The 19,974-nt window shown below is 42.9% G+C and overlaps 1 protein-coding gene across 10 annotated transcripts in view; it reads right to left on the bottom strand.

Annotated features, from left to right (window-relative positions):
• BCAS1 (brain enriched myelin associated protein 1) overlaps positions 1-19,974 on the bottom strand; it is a 98,173-nt gene that overhangs the window by 49,283 nt on the left and 28,916 nt on the right. For all 10 annotated transcript variants that reach the window (XM_041733360.1, XM_041733362.1, XM_041733358.1 and 7 more), the window contains exon 4: positions 12,541-13,112. In XM_041733360.1, coding sequence (XP_041589294.1) covers positions 12,541-13,112 — 572 coding nt within the window. The remainder of the gene's footprint in view (positions 1-12,540; positions 13,113-19,974) is intronic.

Genomic DNA, 19,974 nt, shown 5'->3' with positions numbered 1-19,974 from the left:
TCATGAATAAATAAATAAAATCTTTTAAAAAACAGTATATTTATAGACATACATTACATATATATTTGCTTTATCATGCAGCTCAGAACCACCTAAGGAGAGTTTATGATTTTAGCTAATTCCCCCCCCCCCGCCCTTCCCACTCAAATTCACATCAGCTGACAAAAAGGCACTCACATCCTTTGAGTCCACAGCAAAAATGGGGAAAGAACAGGACTTCTAAGAAATGGCCAATTGTGAAAGGCTCCGAAGACTGGCCATCCACAGCCAACTTCCTCTTTCTCATCTGCTGGAGACCACTACGCACTAGTTCTAAGGGTATTTAAAGTCAGTGTTATTTCTGAGCAAGGCCTTGTCACCTTCGCTGCGAATTGCATGGTTCCGGAATTACTGTCAAAAAAGGACTTCTGGTGTGAAGTGCAGTTTCTAGCAGCCTGGCTGCAGTTTGTCCTGCAACTCAGGGGGCTCCAGCCCCACAGCGCCCTTTAGTGGACGATCAGGGAATTACCGGGATTGCAGTATTTTCTCAGCCAGGAGCACCTTGAGTTTGCTCCTTTTATAAAAATGAGAAAATCTGGGTGAGGGAAGAGGAAAAATGTACACTGCACCCGTCATTCCATTCCTGAAAGCGACTGCTGTCAACAAGGTGTAATTTCTCACTCCACACCTCCCTTTGGGTTCCAAAAGGATGAATACGTGTGGGTAAGTGGGCAGATAGGATTTTTACCCTGGAAGGATCCTTCCTTCTAGGACCCTGCTCTTCTCACTTAACATCGTTTTCACAGGTCACTCATTCCATTTCTGTGTCATGCTGGCTTAGGATGTCCAGGGTAAGGGTGTCCCAGAATCAATGGAACAGCTCCCTTTATTGGATCATTTTAATCTTCCCAACTTTTTTTTTTTTTTTAAAGGTTTTATTTATTTATTTGACAGAGAGAGAGCCCAAGCAAAGGGAGCGACAGGCCGAGGGAGAGGGAGAAGCAGGCTCCCCGTTGAGCAGGGAGCCCGAGGTGGGGAGGTGGGCCTCGATACCAGGACCCTGGGGTCATGACCTGAGCTGAAGGCAGAGGCTTAACTGGCCGAGCCACCCAGGCGCCTCCCAAGTTTTCTCTGACAGACGTTGCTGGAATTAAAAAAAAAAAAAATCCTTGTGGATAAAATTCTGCCCATTTTCTCAATAAATTCCTATGTGTCAAATTGCTCATTCAAAAAGCACGCTGTCTGAGACTGCCAAATTGCCATGGTTGAAACAAGCTGCCCAGTGATCCACAGAGCTGATTAAGAAATTATCAAGGACTTCAGACGGCAATACAAAGAACATTAAAATATTGAAACGTGAAAACTATCTCTTCTTTGTCTTCTGGCATGTGTCCTAAGAGAGGGATCTAAGCTGCGTGGCACAGACTTGAAAACATTCCACTTACTCGTTTGCCCTCCTCTTTTGGGGAGAAGAGAGGCAGTATTGTTCATCTTATCTGCTTATCCTAATTGAAGCAGGCCAGGCTGGACCAGCTATCCAGCAGGATGCTCCTTATTGTAAATCTTACGATCACCACCTGCTTTAATGCTCCGCAGACCGAACCTGGGGGTATTAAGAACTCATCTCGCAGCAGAAGCCTAACACAGCACCTATATGACGTAGAGCCTCATTAATCCATGGTGTTGACTGATGCAGGGCTATTGTATTTATAAGATTAAATAAAGCAGTTGTTCATTGTGGTCAGAGTTGGAAGGTGGAAAGAAATCTATCAAAGAAAGCAATTCACACTTGCTTCCTACGAATAAGGCTTTCCATTTTCTCTCTCAGAACTCCTCTACTTGAGGGGTAAGTGAATTTGTTGAATTTGTTGACTTAGTTTCCAACGGCCAGTGAAATGTGGATAGAGAATTAAGCAACGAAATGTTTTTTTTTCTTGCTTCTTCATTTTTGGTTTGGTTTGGTTTGGTTTGGTTTTGCAGCAGTCACTGCTTTGAGGATATGCCTAAGGACACACTTGTTGGCATCCTCTTGAGGTCCACTCTGCATGATATAAAATGGAAAAATACATTTGCCGTGGGCAAAGAGTGGGTGGAGAGTGATTCCCAGGGCAGGTCCCGTCGGGCACAAGGGATCTGTGGAAGATTCTTCTGTTCCAACATGTACAAGCTCCATCCAGAGTGATCATGGCATTTCAGATTTATTAGAGGGAAAATATCCACTTTTTTTTTAAAATATAAAAAATATAAAAGCTAGTGACCCACAGCCTAGAATATGTTTGTCATCTGTTTAACAAACACTAACTCAGGAATGAGAAAACTGTTTTGCATGCTGCCAAAACTGGGCTGCAGACCTAAGAATGGTTTGGCTTTGTGCAGAAAAAGGAAAAAAAAAAAAGTCCCATCCTTTTCCCTGAATTTTTAGATAGGACCAAACTCCTTGGCCCTGTCCCCTACCCATTTAATTATCTGCTACCTCTCCACCCTGCTTCCTATCTCAAAACGCTGTTGATTTCATTTATAGATTTCATTCGCAGCCCTTTATATTTATGTATTTATTTCCTTTTTCTTCCTTTTTAGAGATTTTATTTATTTATTTATTTTGGAGAGAGGGAGGAGGATGGAGGGCAAAGGGGGAGGGAGAAGGAGAATCTCAACCGGACTCCTTGCCACCTGCCCCCTCCCACCAATGTGGGGCTCGATCTCAGAGCCCTGAGACCATGACCTGAGCTGAAACCAAGAGTCAGATGCTTAACTGACTGAGCCGTCCAGGTGCCCCTTTTTGTTTGTTTTCTTATTTACTGTTGCTCTCTTCATTGGAATGAAAGCTTTCATGAGGTACATCATTCTATCCACCCTAAAATCATTCCTGGCACAAAGAAAGTACTCAGTTGTTTGTTGAATGAATAAATGAGAGCATTCAAGCCTCTTCTTTATTGCTCAACATCTGCCAACAGATTGACTCTCAGGCTGGATTTATAGTATATTAACCAGATGGTCATCTAAGTAGCTTCAAATTGTGATAAGTGCTAGGAAGGAAGTAACGTGGTGTGTGATGGAGAGAGTTCACTTTACTCTGAACCCTACCACAAAAAAATAATAATGCAAGTGTTGTAGTGAAGGACAACTCCCACCCCACGCTGTTGGGAATGTGAGAGGCGTGGGGGCCGGATGAGCTGGAGAGTGAATGCCCCATCCCCAGAGGCAGCCACAACTCACATCCTGTTTGGGAATGTAGGATGAAACTTCCCACTCTCCAGAAATATCTGAAACCTGGACCTGTACCGAATGCCATAATTTTGAAGTATTGTCACATTGGCCCATTTCAAAATATTAACAGTCACTTAAACTATTAAAACACTGTGAAGTTCAAATAAAATCTATCTGTGGTTTGCTGCATCTTGCAAGAGGTCATTTTCCAACGTTGATCTACACGCCCAGCTCAGCATTTTCCAAGAACAGTCCCTCAGAAGCTATGTCCAACCGGTTAGACCACTAGTAGTTTTATGGGTAATTAAGTTTGAGAAATGCTCAGTTAAAGCGAAGCAGGTCTGCTTGCTGCGGGACCTCTCGGGGCTTTAGGAGGCTGATGTCCATTATGAATCTTCAGGAACCAGGAGAAGGCAAGTCATATTTTCTAAGACTATTTGATGGTGATCCCTGCTTCTAAATGGATCTCACTGGACCCATGTTCCACAGAATTAGCTAACCTCCCAAAGTATTAGCTTCAATTTTTTTTTTTTTAAATCTAAGATATTTCAAAAGGTTCCAAACATTCTCTCTTTTTTGAACTTCCGGGCACAGGGGCTAAGCATCTGGGCACTAGTGATAAATTCCAGCTCTCTTGCTTTCTAGCCTAGGACCTTGTGCAAGTTACTTCACCTCTCTCTGAGTTAGTAAAGGCTCAATAAATTAGGGCTGTTATTATAACCTCAATAAATTAGGGCTGTTATTATAACCTCAATAAATTAGGGCTGTTATTATAACCTTGCAGGGAGTGAATCAGACTGGATAACACCAAAGGGAAAGTTAACTCAAAATTTATTTTGCATATTCATTGCAAAACACCATTCACTTGATAGCCACCATGATGATTAACACCATAACATGTTAAAGACTGAATTAAAAATACGGAGGGGCACCTGGGTGACTCAGTCGGTTAAACATCTGACTCTTGGTTTCGGCTCAGGTCATGATCTCAGGGTCCTGAGATAGATCCCCGCACAAGTCTGCTTGTCCCTCTCCCTCTGCTCCTCACCCTGTGCTCTCTCTCTCTCCCTCTTGAATAAATAAAATCTTCTAAAAAATAAATAAATGATGCAGATATATGAGTTGACATATCCGCATGCAAAGTGGTGACATGACGTGTGCCGTCTTTATTCCTGCCAGGTTCATCTAACAAACATCACTGCATGCCAACATGCGCCAGGCTGTGTGCCAGGCACTCAGAATACCTAGTTGCATCGGACACAGTCACATCCCTCACCATCATTGTCTCCGTACACGGGAAGGGTGATGATGGCAGAAGCAATTTTATCAAACTTCGTGTTGTGACCATTAGTAGATTGGAAAACAACTTAGTGGGTCAAAACCAGCATTAAAAACAGAATAAGTAAATAAAGTCTTTTAAAAAAAATGTCTTAAAAAATAAACAAATAAAAATAAAAACAGAATAGAAGGGCAGCCCGGGTGGCTCAGTGGTTTAGCACCACCTTCAGCCCAGGGCCTGATCCTGGAGACCAGGGATCGAGTCCCACATCGGGCTCCCGAAGCATGGAGCCTGCTTCTCCCTCTGCCTGTGTCTCTGCCTTTCTCTCTCTCTCTCTGTGTCTATTTATTCAAATAAATAAAATGTTAAAAAGAAAGAAAAAAAAACAGAATAGAATAGAAAAGAACACAAAATACTAGTGTATAAAAATAGCACTATTCTGGGGCGCCCAGGGTGGCTCAGTCTGTTAACCATCTACCTTCAGCTCAGGTCATGATCCTAGGGTCCTGGGATCGAGCTTCACATCGGGCTCCCTGCTCAGCGGGGAGCCTGCTTCTCCTTCTCCCTCCACAGCTCCCTGGCTTGTGTGTGTCTCTCTCTCTGTGTCAAATAAATAAATAAAATCTTTTTAGGGCAGCCCTGGTGGCTCAGTGGTTTAGCACCGCCTTCAGCCCAGGACATGATCCTGGAGACCCGGGATCGAGTCCCGCGTTGGGCTCCCCACATGGAGCCTGCTTCTCCCCCTGCCTGTGTCTCTGCCTCTCTCTCTGTCTCTGTGTCCTTCATGAATAAATAAATAAAATCTTTTAAAAAACAAAAAATAAAAATAAAAAAATAGCACTGTTCTGTGAATTCTTTGCTGCATTCATGTGCATGTCTATCAGGTTAAGATGTAAAATCTATTTCTTACTGTGGGTCATAGTCAAATTAGACAGTAGCGCAATGAGTCAATTCAGCTAAATTACCATGGGAGCAGGGGATACAGGAGCAGTCTCTACAGTTCCATTTACTTGATGATTCCCTGATATAAACTTGGATAGAAAAAATATATCTGGTTTCTATCCATGGCATATTATCTTCGCCGGTGGAGTCTGTTCTCTAACTGAAGCAACCTGACAAGCCCTCCTCGTACCTTGACACAGATATGTGACTGAATTTACAATGGGAGAATCTTAGGAAACTCCTCTTCCTTTTGAAAGGACACTATGACCATGTGTGTATATTGCTTGGAACTCTGGCAGCCATCTGGAAACCACAGGGGCCAAACCTGTGAACCAAGCCAATAATACATGGCAGGGCCTGGAGTCTGACTCGCCCCGGGTCTATAAAGATGAATGAACGTAAACCCCCTACCTCTAGAATTCTTATGCTCAAGAAATAATATATTCTCCTCATTAGCTATGCCACTAGTGATTGGGTGGGTTTTTTTTTCTTGTAGCCAAAGGCACCCTAAATGATAGACTACCCAAACTCCACCATGCTGGAAGCCCGTTTGATCTACTTTGTCATTTTTTATTCCTAACTTCCTGAGAATTTAGAAAATACACTGTTTCGTTTAGCATCATTACTGCTGACAATCTGCATCATCCTCTCTCCTTACAATTTATCCCCTCAGGGTGAATTTCCCTTTTCTGGATGAAAACACAAGGTTTTGAGAGGGCTGAGTGCCACATGGATCTGGATTAGGGTTCTGCCGCTAATTTAGCTGTGTGGTCTTGGGCAGGTAACTTAACTTCTCTGAGCTCTAGCTTCCTCATCTGTTAAGTGGCATTAAAGAAACCTACCTTGTTGTGTTGTTATAAGAATCAAAGCAGATAAAATATGTAAAATGCTTACTACACAGCCTATGAATGATGAATTATTAAAAAGTGAGGCAATTATTATTTGACTTCACCACATAGCTAATAAGTGCTAGAATTTGAACTTATATCAGGAGCACTTGAGCTCCTAACACTTGCACATCACCTCTGCTGCTGAAAACAGTTCATATCAAATGATTTTTAGGGCTAAGTCCATATAATTTATAAAAATTATAGTACCATAGCTAAAAACCTTGGTTACTCCATAATTTGCATAATTTAGGACAGATTTTCCCTCTGTACTGACAAAGTCATTTGGGTGGATAGTTCTCTTTACCTGTTGGACTTTTATGGCCTTGAGGCCAAAAGGTAGACAAAACAAAATAAAAACACAGCTTAAAATCACTTGGTACTCTAACATTGGAATTAGGTGATTTTTAAATTTTTTAACTTTAACTTATCATTTCCAATATTGCATGTTCTAACAGTAAAAAAAATAAAAATAAAAAATAGAAATTTCCTCAAACAAATATTCAGTTTTGCCTAGTCACAACCCTAATGCACAAATTTCAACAATTTGGTAAAAATGTAATGTTGAGCATCAAAAGTATGGGCTTGGGGGACCAGCAATTCTCTTCAACCATGTAGCTTGGAGTCAGTGATTTGGTTTCCCTAAAGCCTGGATTTCTTCCTCTGTAAAATGGTAAAGATAGAGGAATTCCCACTTAAGTTTTGATGTTTCGATAAGACGATCCCTTCAAAGGGATTTCATTATCGAATTTGACTGAACATAGAGCATAAAAAACAAATATTGGGAGATTCATGTCATCAGAAATCACCCAGGAGAGGGGACATCTGGTTGGCCTCATGGACAACTTGGCACTGGAAGGTGAAGTGAATTTGTGTGTGTGTGTGTGTGTGTGTGTGTGTGTGTGTGTTGAAGTGAATTTTTGATAAAGAAAGAGAGATGATACGGGAGGAGGAAATGTGGGGAAGCAGGAGGCATCTGCACAGGTCGTATGTGGGCCATTCTGACTGGGTACAGTTAAGGGAATAGTGGAAAATACAGTTGGAAACAGAGGGAAGCTGATAGAGACCCTTGAATGTCTAAGACTAAGAAACCACAGCCTGTAAGCAAGGGCATTGAACTTCTGTTTCTCAAATAATTTCATAACTCCTGCACCTTTTTTTTCCTCTTCAACTCAAATCAGGACTCTTTGTCTTTGTCGGTGTAGCTTTCAAGTTAGATTCACCTGCGCTATCTCGGTGACCTTTGGGTGGGGACTTTGGAAGGGAAGAGTAAAAAGATGAAAATGTTGATTAATGGTGGGGGGTGGGGGGGATCGTGATTCTAATAATAGCTGAATTTTCTTTTTTTTCTCAAAATTGCCAAGTCTCTGTGCTGAATCCTCTACGTGGCTTATCTCCTTTAATTTTCACAAGTGTGAATACTGTGAAAATGTGCTCGACACTATTGATATCCACATTTTACAGATGAGGAAACCAAGCCTCAGTGGGGGTTAGTCACTCGTCCAAGGTCACACAGCCAGTAGGCGACAGAGGCCGAGTTGAAATTTTAAGCTACCTGACTCCAAAGCTTTTGTTTTAATTCCCTACTTTACATCATGTAGTTTTCTGGAAATCTTGGTTCTTTTAGTCCATCTCTACCATGAAATAGCAGTGGCAAGGTGGAGTTGCCATCAAGTGAGGTGAGGAAGCCTGTGGATGACACAGGTAGGCATGCTGCTGCTCGCTGTTAGGTGTGGGAGAGGAGTTCAGTTTTGTACATGTTGAGGTGGGGTGAACGTTCGAATGGAGATGTCGAAATTCGAGTACATATGTCAAGAGGCAGCTGGATGCTTAAGGCTTGACGTCAGGGGTGGGTCTGGGCTACAGACATGAATTTGGGACTTGTCAGCAGATAGTTATATTTAAACTCTTGGGACTAGAAGAGTCTCTAAGGAAGTAAGCGCAGTCAGAGAAGATGTCTAAGAATTGAAGTGTAGAGGAAAGATCTAGCAAGGGTGGTTAAGGAATCTCGGGCAGGGGTGGGGTGTAGGGAAGTGTAGGACCTGGCAACCAGGAGAGGAAGGGTGTCTGATGTGACCAGCAGGGCCAGTGGGATAGGACTGAGACATATAGGGTTTGGTGGCCATGGTAAGGGCCGGGGGACGTATCACATCGAGGCCACTTTGACAAGAACAGTTTTTGTGTTGGATAAAAGCCTGAATTGAGTGTGTTCAAGAGCGAAAAGGACAGGAGGAAGCAAAAACACTGAGTATTTCTCTTAATATTTGTAGCCTGAATGAATTTGAGGACCCGGGTCGCTTATGGCAACTTCCCTTTAAAAAATTACATCTCTTACCAGATTATATGACCTTTGAAGGACTAGATCGGGGATTTACCTTTCAAATGCTTTGCCAAGGTTGGTGTTTAAATAACAATTGGAGAATTTAGCTGAACTTTTAAAGAAATGCATATTCTTGTTTAAATCTCCTGAATCTGTGCTTGGTAACATGTTAAGCCCCTCCCCCTACCCCCCAACTCAAAGACACTTCTGGAATTACGGGTTGACCGCAGACATGTAGGGTTTGTTGTTGTTGTTGTTTTAACTGATAAAGATCTAATTTTCATTATATGACTTTTTTGTGTGTGTGTGCAACGAATCTCTTAAATGTGTATCTTATAGCTCTGGTTCAATTGTTAAAGGGCTAGAAAAATTAGGAAAAAAAAAAAATCTCATCCCTGCCAACACATTGGTTTGTGTGAATCACAGCTCAGTGAAACCTTTCAGGCATATAATTTATCTTTTCTTTGGCCTATGTAGTAAATGCTTCATTTGTTCATGAATTCTGGCCTTGTTTTAATTATGCTATGCTCTGAATGTAGTTTTATGAGGCACAAAAATAAGATTGTCGTTCTGAAAACACAGAAGATTTGTGTGCTTCTCCCAGAATGAAATGGTGGCATCTTTCTCCCAATTCACAGCTCTGCAGGTTTGCGGTCGGAATTCCAATCCAGGAAGAAGCATGCAGTGAAACTGGGGGGGTGGGGGGGGAAGGTTTGTGTGGTGGGAGGGGAGGGACAGCTGAGCCCAATGCATAATCTACGCTAAGAATTCTGAATCAATACATTGACGGCCGTTTATGCACGACGCAGTGCTCCCACCAAGAAAGCCATTGATTGAGAAGTTTTATCCGTGTCACTTTCTGAGGGCTGGATTCTCTCATTTCACTCATAGAACAATTGATTTCTCCCCCTCCCCTGCTCAATACAGACTCTGCAGCCAGGCATCAGCTGAGAAACCTCAATAATCAGAAGGCTGTTTTTGTTTAAAACCTTTGCAGATATATGTATTTGAATTATCCACAAGTTCACAGACCAAAGGAGAAATCAATGGCCATCTCCTGGTTTTTCCACATTTCACATGCATAGAGCGCAGAGTGGGTACTCAATATGCAGATTCTGGTGATATTACCCATAAAAACATGGACATTTGTAGTGTAACATAAACAAATGCAAACTTCATTGGTTTGGAGCGAACTCACTTTTTCCAAAAGGAGGGTAAGTTACAACTTGAGGTCTTCTGAGAGGGCCCTAGAACTTTAAAATATCACCCCGGGCTTGACGGTATCAGATAACCTGCCGTGTTCCCAACACAAGACCCCATCTTCTGGATCAAATCTCATTTTGGAATTCATTACACTCAAATTCAGATGCTGGTCCCGAGAGTCTTTAATATAAAAACTGGGTTGATAAAATACAACTCTAAACTTTCCTGTACTTTTCTGAGAATAGGAGTGGATTGATCGCACTGGGGTTTTACGGTTAAAAACATTCGAGAGTCAGGTATCAGATGCTAAACTGGTTTTCTTAAATAAGGTGGGGGATTTGGATAAGTCACTAGATACCTGTCCCAAGATGGGCAAAGCTTGGTCCTTCATCCTTTTCCCATAAATAACTCCATCCTTTCCTGACTCGGGCAATGGGTTAGCTTTGGATGCCCCAGTGAATGAAACACGTGATGATTCACAAAGTCGTAACCTCAGAATGGCCTTAGGAGCCATGACCAATAATGAGGACTCAAGAGTTTCTGCTCAGAGTCGAGCAGTAAATCATTTCTCAAATATTCATGAATATTGATGACCAGTTTCTAGCCCCAAGACAAGTAACTTTCCAGCTCTGGGTTTACACATTTGATGGAATGTTCTCTGAGCCAGTGAGGCCAATTCTCTTTGTGTCTGAGCATCCTCTCCAACACTCAGCCTCTCCAAGGAGAGCACTTGGTGCCTTGCATAAGAATTGCAGCGGTTTTGTACCTTTTCTCTTGCAAAGTCCCTGAGGACAGGGCTCTGTCTGGGCCACCTCTGTACCCTTGCCTCACCTGTACCTGGCAGTGTCACACTCAGTAAAGATGTGACACCTGGATGCCTTTGAAGACCTATTTTGAATTATCCAGAAAGGGGATCCCTGGGTGGCTCAGTGGTTTAGTGCCTGCCTTTGGCCCAGGGTGTGATCATGAAGACCTGGGATCGAGTCCCACATCGGGCTCCCTGCATGGAGCCTGCTTCTCCCTCTGCCTGTGTGTCTGCCTCTTGCTCTCTCTGTGTCTCTCATGAATAAATAAATAAAATCTTAAAAAAAAAAAAGAATTATCCAGAATGAATAAATAAATAAAATCTTAAAAAAAAAAAAGAATTATCCAGAAAGCTATTCAGTTGGCTCCTGAACTGGTGCATTTGGGGAAGGGGGCATTTGAAGGACAATTTTTTAAACTTTTGAAAGAAAACTTGAAAATCGGTTCTTGGAATAGAAATATATAGAAAGAGCAAGAACACTGATCATGAGAGCCTGAACACAGGAGCCTGATTTATCTTTCCCTAGACGTAACTGTCCAGAATCCTTAACTGGTGCCTAACATTTAAAATATAGTTCTTGGGGTGCCTGGGTGGCTCAGTGGTTGAGCACCTGCCTTCAGCTCAGGGCATGATCCCAGGGTCCTGGGGTAGAGTTCCGCATCGGGCTCCCTGCATGGAGCCTGCTTCTCCCTCTGCCTGTGTCTCTGCCTCTCTCTCTATGTCTCTCATGAATAAATAAATAAAATGATTACCAAAAATTTTTAAAATAAAATAGTTCTTGACACCATCCTGGGCGCATTAAAACCACAGACTAACATGTTAATCATTTTCTTTAAGGGGAATAATATATGCACAGCATTTAAAACAGAGCCTGGTATACTGTAAGTGCTCGATAAATGTGTTGTTGGCAACATGGCAATGCAGTTAATTGTTATTAAGACAAATGCATCGACAGCCATGATGCAGAACCCTGTGATGAAACCCCGAGCCCATCGAATTTTTACCTGGTTCTAACCTCAACCAGAGGTACTGACCGCACTCCCCAATTTTTTTTGACTCCCAAATTTTGAAAAATACTGTTATTTACACTTCCATTGATAAAACAAAACAAAACAAAAAACCCAGTACCTTAAAACACAGTGTATCAACTTTTATTTCCTCCTTCATTCAAGGAGTTCCTTTCTCGACCCCAATACAAACAAACTCTTTCAAGATAAAAAGCAAATGCCTCCTTTTTTTTAAGATCAAAAGAACTTCCCTTTCTTTGTGCAGGAAGAAAAAAAAAGGCAGCTGATTCGGGATACCTCCTTAAAAAATACCTAGTTTTTACAAAGATATTACCCCAGCTTGTTGGGAAATAATTAGGACATAAAAGAGTCTGCCCAGAGCTGTAAAAAGCTCTTTATTTAAACCCACACTTTGGTGCAAAAGATAGTTAAAGATCAATCCAGGCTATTAAAAGGAAGAAATGAAATGTATTCCGACAGAAGCCTAGAAACATACTGAAACGGGAAACAACCTACTGAGCCCACGCAGGCTAGTGGAGTCTTTCAGGGACCATTTTTATTCTGCTAATGCCTTTGCCTCCAGACCCCATTGATCATAAATGCAACCTGTCTTCCTCTACCTTTGATAAATGGAAGGACGAATTCATCCGTGTGTACCTCACCTCCTCCCTTCTTTTTCAGAAAACAGATGTCACAGCTGTTCCTGCTCTTCGAACAGATGGTTCTGCCCCCAGAAACATGGGGGACACTGCAACGTGCTATCTGTTCTAGAGGGGTCGACGGCTCGATACCTTGTCAGGGCCCCTTGGTGACTGCAGAGCCATACATGTGCCATCATCTTACCCCACCGGAGGTGCCCCCCCAACCCTGGCTGGTGTTCACAAAATGGGTGGCTCTTGTGCAGCACTTACCCTCTCTGCAGGGACATCGTCGGACGGCCTGGACAATCCGGAAATTTCCTCGGCCTGGTCTCGACGCTCCCTGCTCTTGGCTTCCTGTTGGCTGTCGACTGGTGCCTTTTCCCGTCCCTTGTCCAGTTTGAAGAGTTTGTCCAAAAAGCTGGAGTCCTTAGGCTTGGAGGGGGCTGCCCCTCCTGACTCAGGTGAGACAGGCGCCGGTCCCCAAGTGGCAGAGGAGCCTTGGTCCCCGGCGGGGCTGTGCCCTGGGGTTTTATCTGGGTCATGGCCCGGTGCAGCTGCCACCGGAAGTGCCATGCTCTCAGTTGGTTCTTTGTTCCCTAGAGCTTTATTGGAGCTGACATCAAGCTTCACTGCTCCAGTGGATGAATCCGTGGCTTGGTCTCCAGTACGTCCTGGTACAGGCCGCGAGAGTGTCAAGAAAAAACGAGATTTAGCAGCTGGTGCCTCGGGTTTGGCCTCTTTCCCAAGATTCTTTCCGTTGGCATCTGCAACAGCGCTTATCTCCATTGTCTTGGGGGAAGAAGTGGCCACATTATCCTCCTTGACACTTATTCCCAAATCGACTGTAAACACAAACATAAACAGCGGTTATTGAACCCGGCGAGGAAATCCAAGGATTGATAATGGACTCCAAACCTTTTATACACAGAGGCCATGAAGCTGGGGCTCTGTTGCTGTCCGGCCCCTCTGCAGAGCAGAAGCTGGTTTATCTAGAACTCCTCTGACCCTGCTCTTCTGGGGAGAGAGAGGAATGGGGTGGGGTGGGGGGGTCAGGGAGGAGGAGAGCCAGTTGGCGGAAAGCGCACACCAGGCACCGTACTAGTGACGCTCGTGTTCTTTATCCGGTTGCAGCTTCAGAGGGACCCCGTGAGACGCATTTTGTCATGATTTCATCTGGGAGGCTGCACAGAGATTAGGAGCTTGGTCTCTGGAGCTTGGGCCTCGGGACTACCAACTTTTGGGGCCGGCTGATTCTTTGCTATGGGGGTTCCCCATGTGCACTGTAGGGTGGTTAGCAGCATCCTGGGCCTCCACCCCGTGGATGCCAGTACCGCACCCCAGTTATGACAATCCCAAATGCCTCCAGACATTTGCCATATGTCTCCCAGGCTGGGGTGCGGGTGGGGGTGGTTAAAAACCACTCACGTTTGAGAACCACTGAGCTACATTGTCTATTTGAATCTCAGTTTCTTAACCACTCTGTGCTTCAATTTTCTGGTAAAAGGAGGCAAATGGTAGAAACTATCTCATAATTTTGCAACCAAGATTACATGGGTTAACATGTTTAAAGCAGACAGAATGGTGTGTGATGCATGTTAGCCGCTAGCATTATTCTCAAGGGAGGAAACAGGCCGCCACAGAGGTGGTTCGCCTCCCCCGGGGCTGCCTGGTGGAGCAGCAGGGCCTGGTTTGGGACAGAAACCTGACTCCGAAGTTTGTGCTCTGTCTTTACCATCAGGCCTATGTCAGCACAGGCTCATGGAAGATTTTGAAGGGTAGCACTCAGAGGGGTTCCACTCTGAAGGCTGGAAGAGCAAGCATCTGCGTGGGAAGGCAACCTAGACCTCGGGCTGCATAGGGTTAGCTGTCCAGGGCCGCGTGGATACGGGCTCTGCGTCCTCCTCCGGGGACTGAGCACCTGCTTCCAGGGTCCAGCTGTTTCTGCCTTGACCTCTGCGTGGGTCTCACTGAACTGCTTTCTTTACGAGGGGCCTTTTATAAAGCAGTGCAATGTTCAGGAAGGAAGCTAGACTTTCGGGACCAAAGTTAAGGATCAGGATTCTCTGCTGATAAACTGTGTGACCTTGGTCAAGTCACAAAAAAAATCTTTGAACTTCCTCGCCCATAAAGTGAGAACGCTAATAGCTCCCTTGCAGCTTTGCTGTGATGTTTAAGGGAGAAAACAGATGCAAAGACTCTCATGCGCTGCCTTTTCTGTAGTAGCTGCTTAATAGTTGCTGGACGCTGTGATTATCTTCCCGACTCTCCCACACCTTTGCCAGCGTGGTGTTTTGTTTTATATATTGGTAGCCGGTCACTTTTATTTATTTTTATTTTTATTTTTATTATTTTTATTTTATTTTATTTTTATTATTATTTTTTATTTGTTTAAATATTTTATTTATTTATTTGAGGGAGAGAGAAGAGAGAGAGAATAAGAGGTGGGGAGCAGCAGAGGGAGAAGGAGAAGCAGACCCCCCCTCCCCGAGCAGGGAGCCCAATGCGGGGCTCGATCCCAGGACCCCGGGATCATGGCCTGAGCTGAAGGCAGACTTTTAACCAACTGAGCCCCCCAGGTACCCTGTAGCCAGTCATTTAAAAAATACATTATCAGGAAGGCAGAAAGAAGGACAAAAAGAGAAAGAGGAGAATCTTTTGTTCTGCTCGTATTGCTTGTTAATATGTGTGAGAAACACACACACACACACACACACACACAAACACACTTTTATTAGCAATTGTTTTTGTCAAACTGTGGTATCTCCCAGTGTCTAGTGTCAGGGGCAAAGAGAAAGGAGAGAGAGAAGGGGGGAGCCGGATCCCTAAGTGGCATGGTCATCTCTGAGGAGCACAGAAGAGACGGCACAGAGGCCAGTGACAAGCACTCGGGGCTCCTCACTATCTCAGATCTTAAAGAAGTCACCCTGCAGCACCGGGTATGCCCTCTAGCTCCTCTTCACCCTTTCCCCCTGTGCTCTAGGAATTCATAATCGTGGCAAACATTGTACAGAGGGAGAGAAGGTGGGAGGGAGAGTGGGAATAAGGAAGTGATAGATGGATGTGTCAGGGTGCCAAGTAAGCCAGTCAGGCAGCTGAAGCATCACAGTGAATATAAATGAATCGTGGGGACCGTCCATGCCAGGAGAAGAGGAAACAGTTGACAAAAAGGCAGAGACTGAGATTGAAAACAAGGAAGGGCTTTGCAAATGCCGAGAGCATCGGCCAATCTCTTTCCCTTTCTCCGCTCTTCCTTGCTCTCCAGCCGGGAACCGAAAGAGCTAGTGGTTAAGAGTGTTACACTCAGAAAGTCTTTGGAAAACCAAAACAAAACAAAAACCTTCCCAAGGACAGACTTTTTAAAAAGGTAAAAAAGGCACATATCGTAATATGAGTTTCAGGCGTATGACATCATAATAATTCGATATTGGTCTACACTACGAAGCGATCACCACGGTAAGTCTGGCCACCATCTGTCACCATGCAATTGGGCCCCTCCACCCAATTCACCCACCCCCCCAGCCTCTTGACCCCTCTGATACTCCAGTAACTACCACTCCGTTCTCTGTATCTACACGTCTTGTTTTGTTTGTTCATTTGTTTCGTTTTTTACGTTCCGCGTATATGTGAAATCGTATGGCATTTGTCTCTCTCTGGCTGGCTTATTTCACTCAGCATAATGTCTTCGACGTCCAGTTACATTTTTGCAAATGGCAAGATTTTCTTCTTTTTTATGGCCAAGTAGTAGTCCACATATACACATGAACACCGCGTCTTTACCCATTCATCTATTTTTTTTTAATTTAAATTCAATTTGCCAACACACAGTATAACACCCAGTGCTCATTCCATCAAGTGCCCTCCTCAAGCACCCGTCACCCAGCTACCCATTCATCTATTGATGGATTGATAGACTCTTAGGTTGTTCCCATATCTTAGCTGTTGTAAACAATGTTGCAGTGAACACAGGGGTGCAGATATCTTTCGGAATTAGTGTTTTCCTTTCCCTTGGATAGATACCCAGAAGTGGAGTTGCTGGATCACATGGTAGTTCTATTTTTAATTTTTCGAGGAAACACTATTCTATTTTCCATGGTGCCTACACCAATGCACATTCCCCCCAACAGTGTACAAGGTTTCCCCCTTTTCCATATTCTCACCAACACTTGTTATTTCTTGGGTTGTTTTTATTTATTTATTTATTTTTATTTTTATAGTAGCAGCCATTCTGACAGGTGGGAAGTGATATCTTGGTGTAGTTTTTATTTGTATTGCCCTAATAATCAGTGTTGTTGAACACTTTTTCATGTATCTCTTGGCCAATCTGTATGTCTTCCTTGGAAAATGTCTATTTAGATTCTCTGTCCATTTTTAATCAGATCTTTTTTTTTTTTTTTTTGCTGTTGAATTCTTTATACATTTTAGGTGTTAATTCCTTATTCAATAAATGATTTACAAATATTTTCTCCTATTCAGTGGGTTGGTTTTTCATTTTTTCATTGTGTTGATGGCTTCCTTTGCTGTGCAGAAGCTTTTTAATTTGATGCAGTCCCTGGATAGACTTTTTAAAAAATGCTTTATTAAAGCATTATTAAAGGATAGATTGCTTTATTAAAGGATATTGCTTTATTAAAGGATAGATTTCTTTCATCCAAGTAGCTAGAGTAGTCCTCAATGCATTTAGAAATTATAGCAGATGCAAACCATAGCTCTTGATATTAAAGAATGGGGAAAGTATTTTTAAAAGATTTTTATTTTATTTATTCATGAGAGATGAAGAGACACAGAGAGGGGGCAGAGACATAGGCAAAGGGAGAAGCAGGCTCCCTGCGGGGAGTCTAATGTGGGACTCGATCCCCGTACCCAGAGATCACTACCTGAGCCAAAGGCAGATGCTCAACCACTGAGCCACCCAAGTACCCCAGGAAGTATTTTTTTTTAAATTTTATTTATTTATGATAGGCACACAGTGAGAGAGAGAGAAGCAGAGACACAGGCAGAGGGAGAAGCAGGCTCCATGCACCAGGAGCCCGACGTGGGATTCGATCCCGGGTCTCCAGGATCGCGCCCCGGGCCAAAGGCAGGTGCCAAACCGCTGCGCCACCCAGGGATCCCAGGAAAGTATTTTTAACTGGTAAGAACTAGGACTTCCTAGATGGGACATCCCATGATAATGAAGGTCTGCCCCCCAAACTTGGGTGAGTGCATACCCAAGTCCATCACCCAGGTCTTCCCTTTTCCTTTCTAAAATGCTTACCTCCTAGCTGGGCACATGATCTAAGCTAGACTAATCCTGTGGCTTTAGCCAACCTACTAGAACCGAGTTACACTCTTTATACTTGGGTTGGCAGACCAGTAGGGGGACATCTGTAAGTGGGGGGCTTGATCATCACATTCACAAGTGCTTGTCTGAGAACAAGCTCAGATGAAAGCAGAGCCAAAAGACTCAGGGAGCAAATGCCCAGGGATAGTATATAAATACCTGGATCCAGCTGTGCCTGAAGTTGAAATTTACCATTACGTGGCCATCAGACCTGTTTTTGGTTCTTCACTTACGCCAGTTTAAATTAAGTACATGCTCAGTGACTTGGAGAGAATTTCACGGAATTCTCTCTCTACCCATTTTACTTGTCAAGTAATAGCAAACAATCCTATTCTCGGGAAGTTGTCTCCAGGCTTTTCAAGTCTGTCTGGGAGGCAGTCAGTACGGGAGGAAGGGAGGAGTGTAAAGGGAATGAAACAGGAGGAAGTAAGTCACAAAGAGCTGAATAGAAAAGCCATCAACCCTTTGTCTTCTCAGGAAAGTGAAGAAAAAAAAATCCACTTCAGGAAAGAGACTACAACTTTTTGAGATCTTTAGTAATTTCATTTCTAGAAATGAAATATGTCCTAAAACATTGACTTAAATGAACATGGGCATGCGCGTGCGCGCGCGCACACACACACACACACACACACACCACACTCACACACAATCTGTAAATGAATAAATAGGAAGAAAACCCATCAGAGTTGCAATTTTTACACTCCTGCAAAGAGGAATGTCGTTTACATGTCTTTCTCACATTATTATGGAAAGAATTAAAAAGTTCCTTCAGGCTGATGGGAACTAAGCTTTTAATTCCCATGAAAAAATCTTGAGAGAAGCTCATCTTGAATCTGGTTTCAATAAAAAAAGTTTTCTCGTAAAGCAGACAAACAGATGACATACCAAAGAGACTTTACTTTCCATGAAAAAAAAAATATGTAAGAGTTTAAGGGAGATAAAAAAAAGAAGCAAGTAAGAAAGCAGCTCCCAAATATCTAGAAGAGGTGGAAATTTTGATCTTAGTGAAGAAAATTTTGTTGTATTATGTGTGTGGCTTTTTCAAAGAAAGTCATCTCAGGCAGACATGTGATTGAGAACTTATTTCCAGTGGCGTTTTGGGTCATCGTTAAGAACTTTGACGGTGGAGCAGAAGACCTCGGTTTACTCCCAAATATTAAATACAGATGGTCCTCGACTTACAGTGCGTGGACTTGTGTTTTTTGACTTTACAATGGTGCAAGGGTGATACTCATTTGGCAGAAGCTGTTCTTGGAATTTTGAATCTGGATCTTTTCCTGGGCTAGCAATATGTGGGGCAATCCTCTGTCTTGATGTCTTGAGCTGGGAGTGGCAGCTCCCAGTTGGCCATGTGATCACGAGAGGCGACCATCCTGTACCCTTACAGCCATTCCGTCTCTCGCTCTCAGTGCAATATTCAGCATATTACATGTACATGCCAGAGCCAACACTTTATTACCAAACTGGCTTTGTGTTAGAGGATTTTGCCCAACTGTAGGCTAACGGAAGTGCTCTGGGCCTAGTTAAGCTAGTCTAGGCTAAGTTACGATGCTTGGCAAGTTAGCTATAGCAAATACATTTTCAATGTACGACAGATTTTTCAAGAAGTAGCCCCATCCCAAGTCGAGGAAGAACTGTCTGTGATCTGGCTAAATTACTTTATATCTCTATGTCTTAAAAATGAGCATAGAACCTCACAGCGCGTTCGTCAAAGGGTCATTACAAGGATTAAATGAAATGCTCCCTCCAAGGTGTTTACTGCTTGTGGGTATGTGGTGGGTCCTCAAGAAAAATTTGTTTTTTTGTTCTATTAATATATTATTACTACAATTATTATTTTATATTTCTAAACATACGTCATAAGGAAAAAAATATTCCAGTGGTTTAACCTACAAACTTGAGCGCTCTGGAAAGATTTTTAAAAATATTAATGATAAGAATTAACTTATCTTTGAAAAAATCTAAGAATCTCGGCCAGAGAAGCTTCAGGAATGCTTCCCATTCTCAAAGTATCAAGTATTCTCAGTCAAAACAAGCGGCTTTCTCAGAGTTCTACTGCATATTTTAAACACACACAAAGTTTCTATTACTAATATTCAGAACTTCTGAGGAAGGATTGTCTTTTTTTTGCATGTGTCAATGTTCAAATTTTCACTTAGCACAACTGTAAATACAATAGCTAACATTATTGAATGCTTTTCATGTGCCAGACATTATGGTAAATGCTGTATGTAACAAGAAAGCATTTTATCTGTGTGTTACAGCAAATGCATACCTTAGGTTACTATCACCACTCCCATTTTGCAGGTGGGAAAATCGAGGTTTTGAGAATTAAAGTCACCTTTCAAATTCATCCTGCTCTTAAGTGGTGGAGTTAGGAT

This window comes from Vulpes lagopus, chromosome 18 (genome assembly GCF_018345385.1).
Source record: "Vulpes lagopus strain Blue_001 chromosome 18, ASM1834538v1, whole genome shotgun sequence".
Taxonomy (NCBI): Eukaryota; Metazoa; Chordata; class Mammalia; order Carnivora; family Canidae; genus Vulpes; species Vulpes lagopus.
The sequence above is the reverse complement of the archived record's forward strand: the minus strand, read 5'-3'. Positions and strand labels throughout refer to the sequence as shown.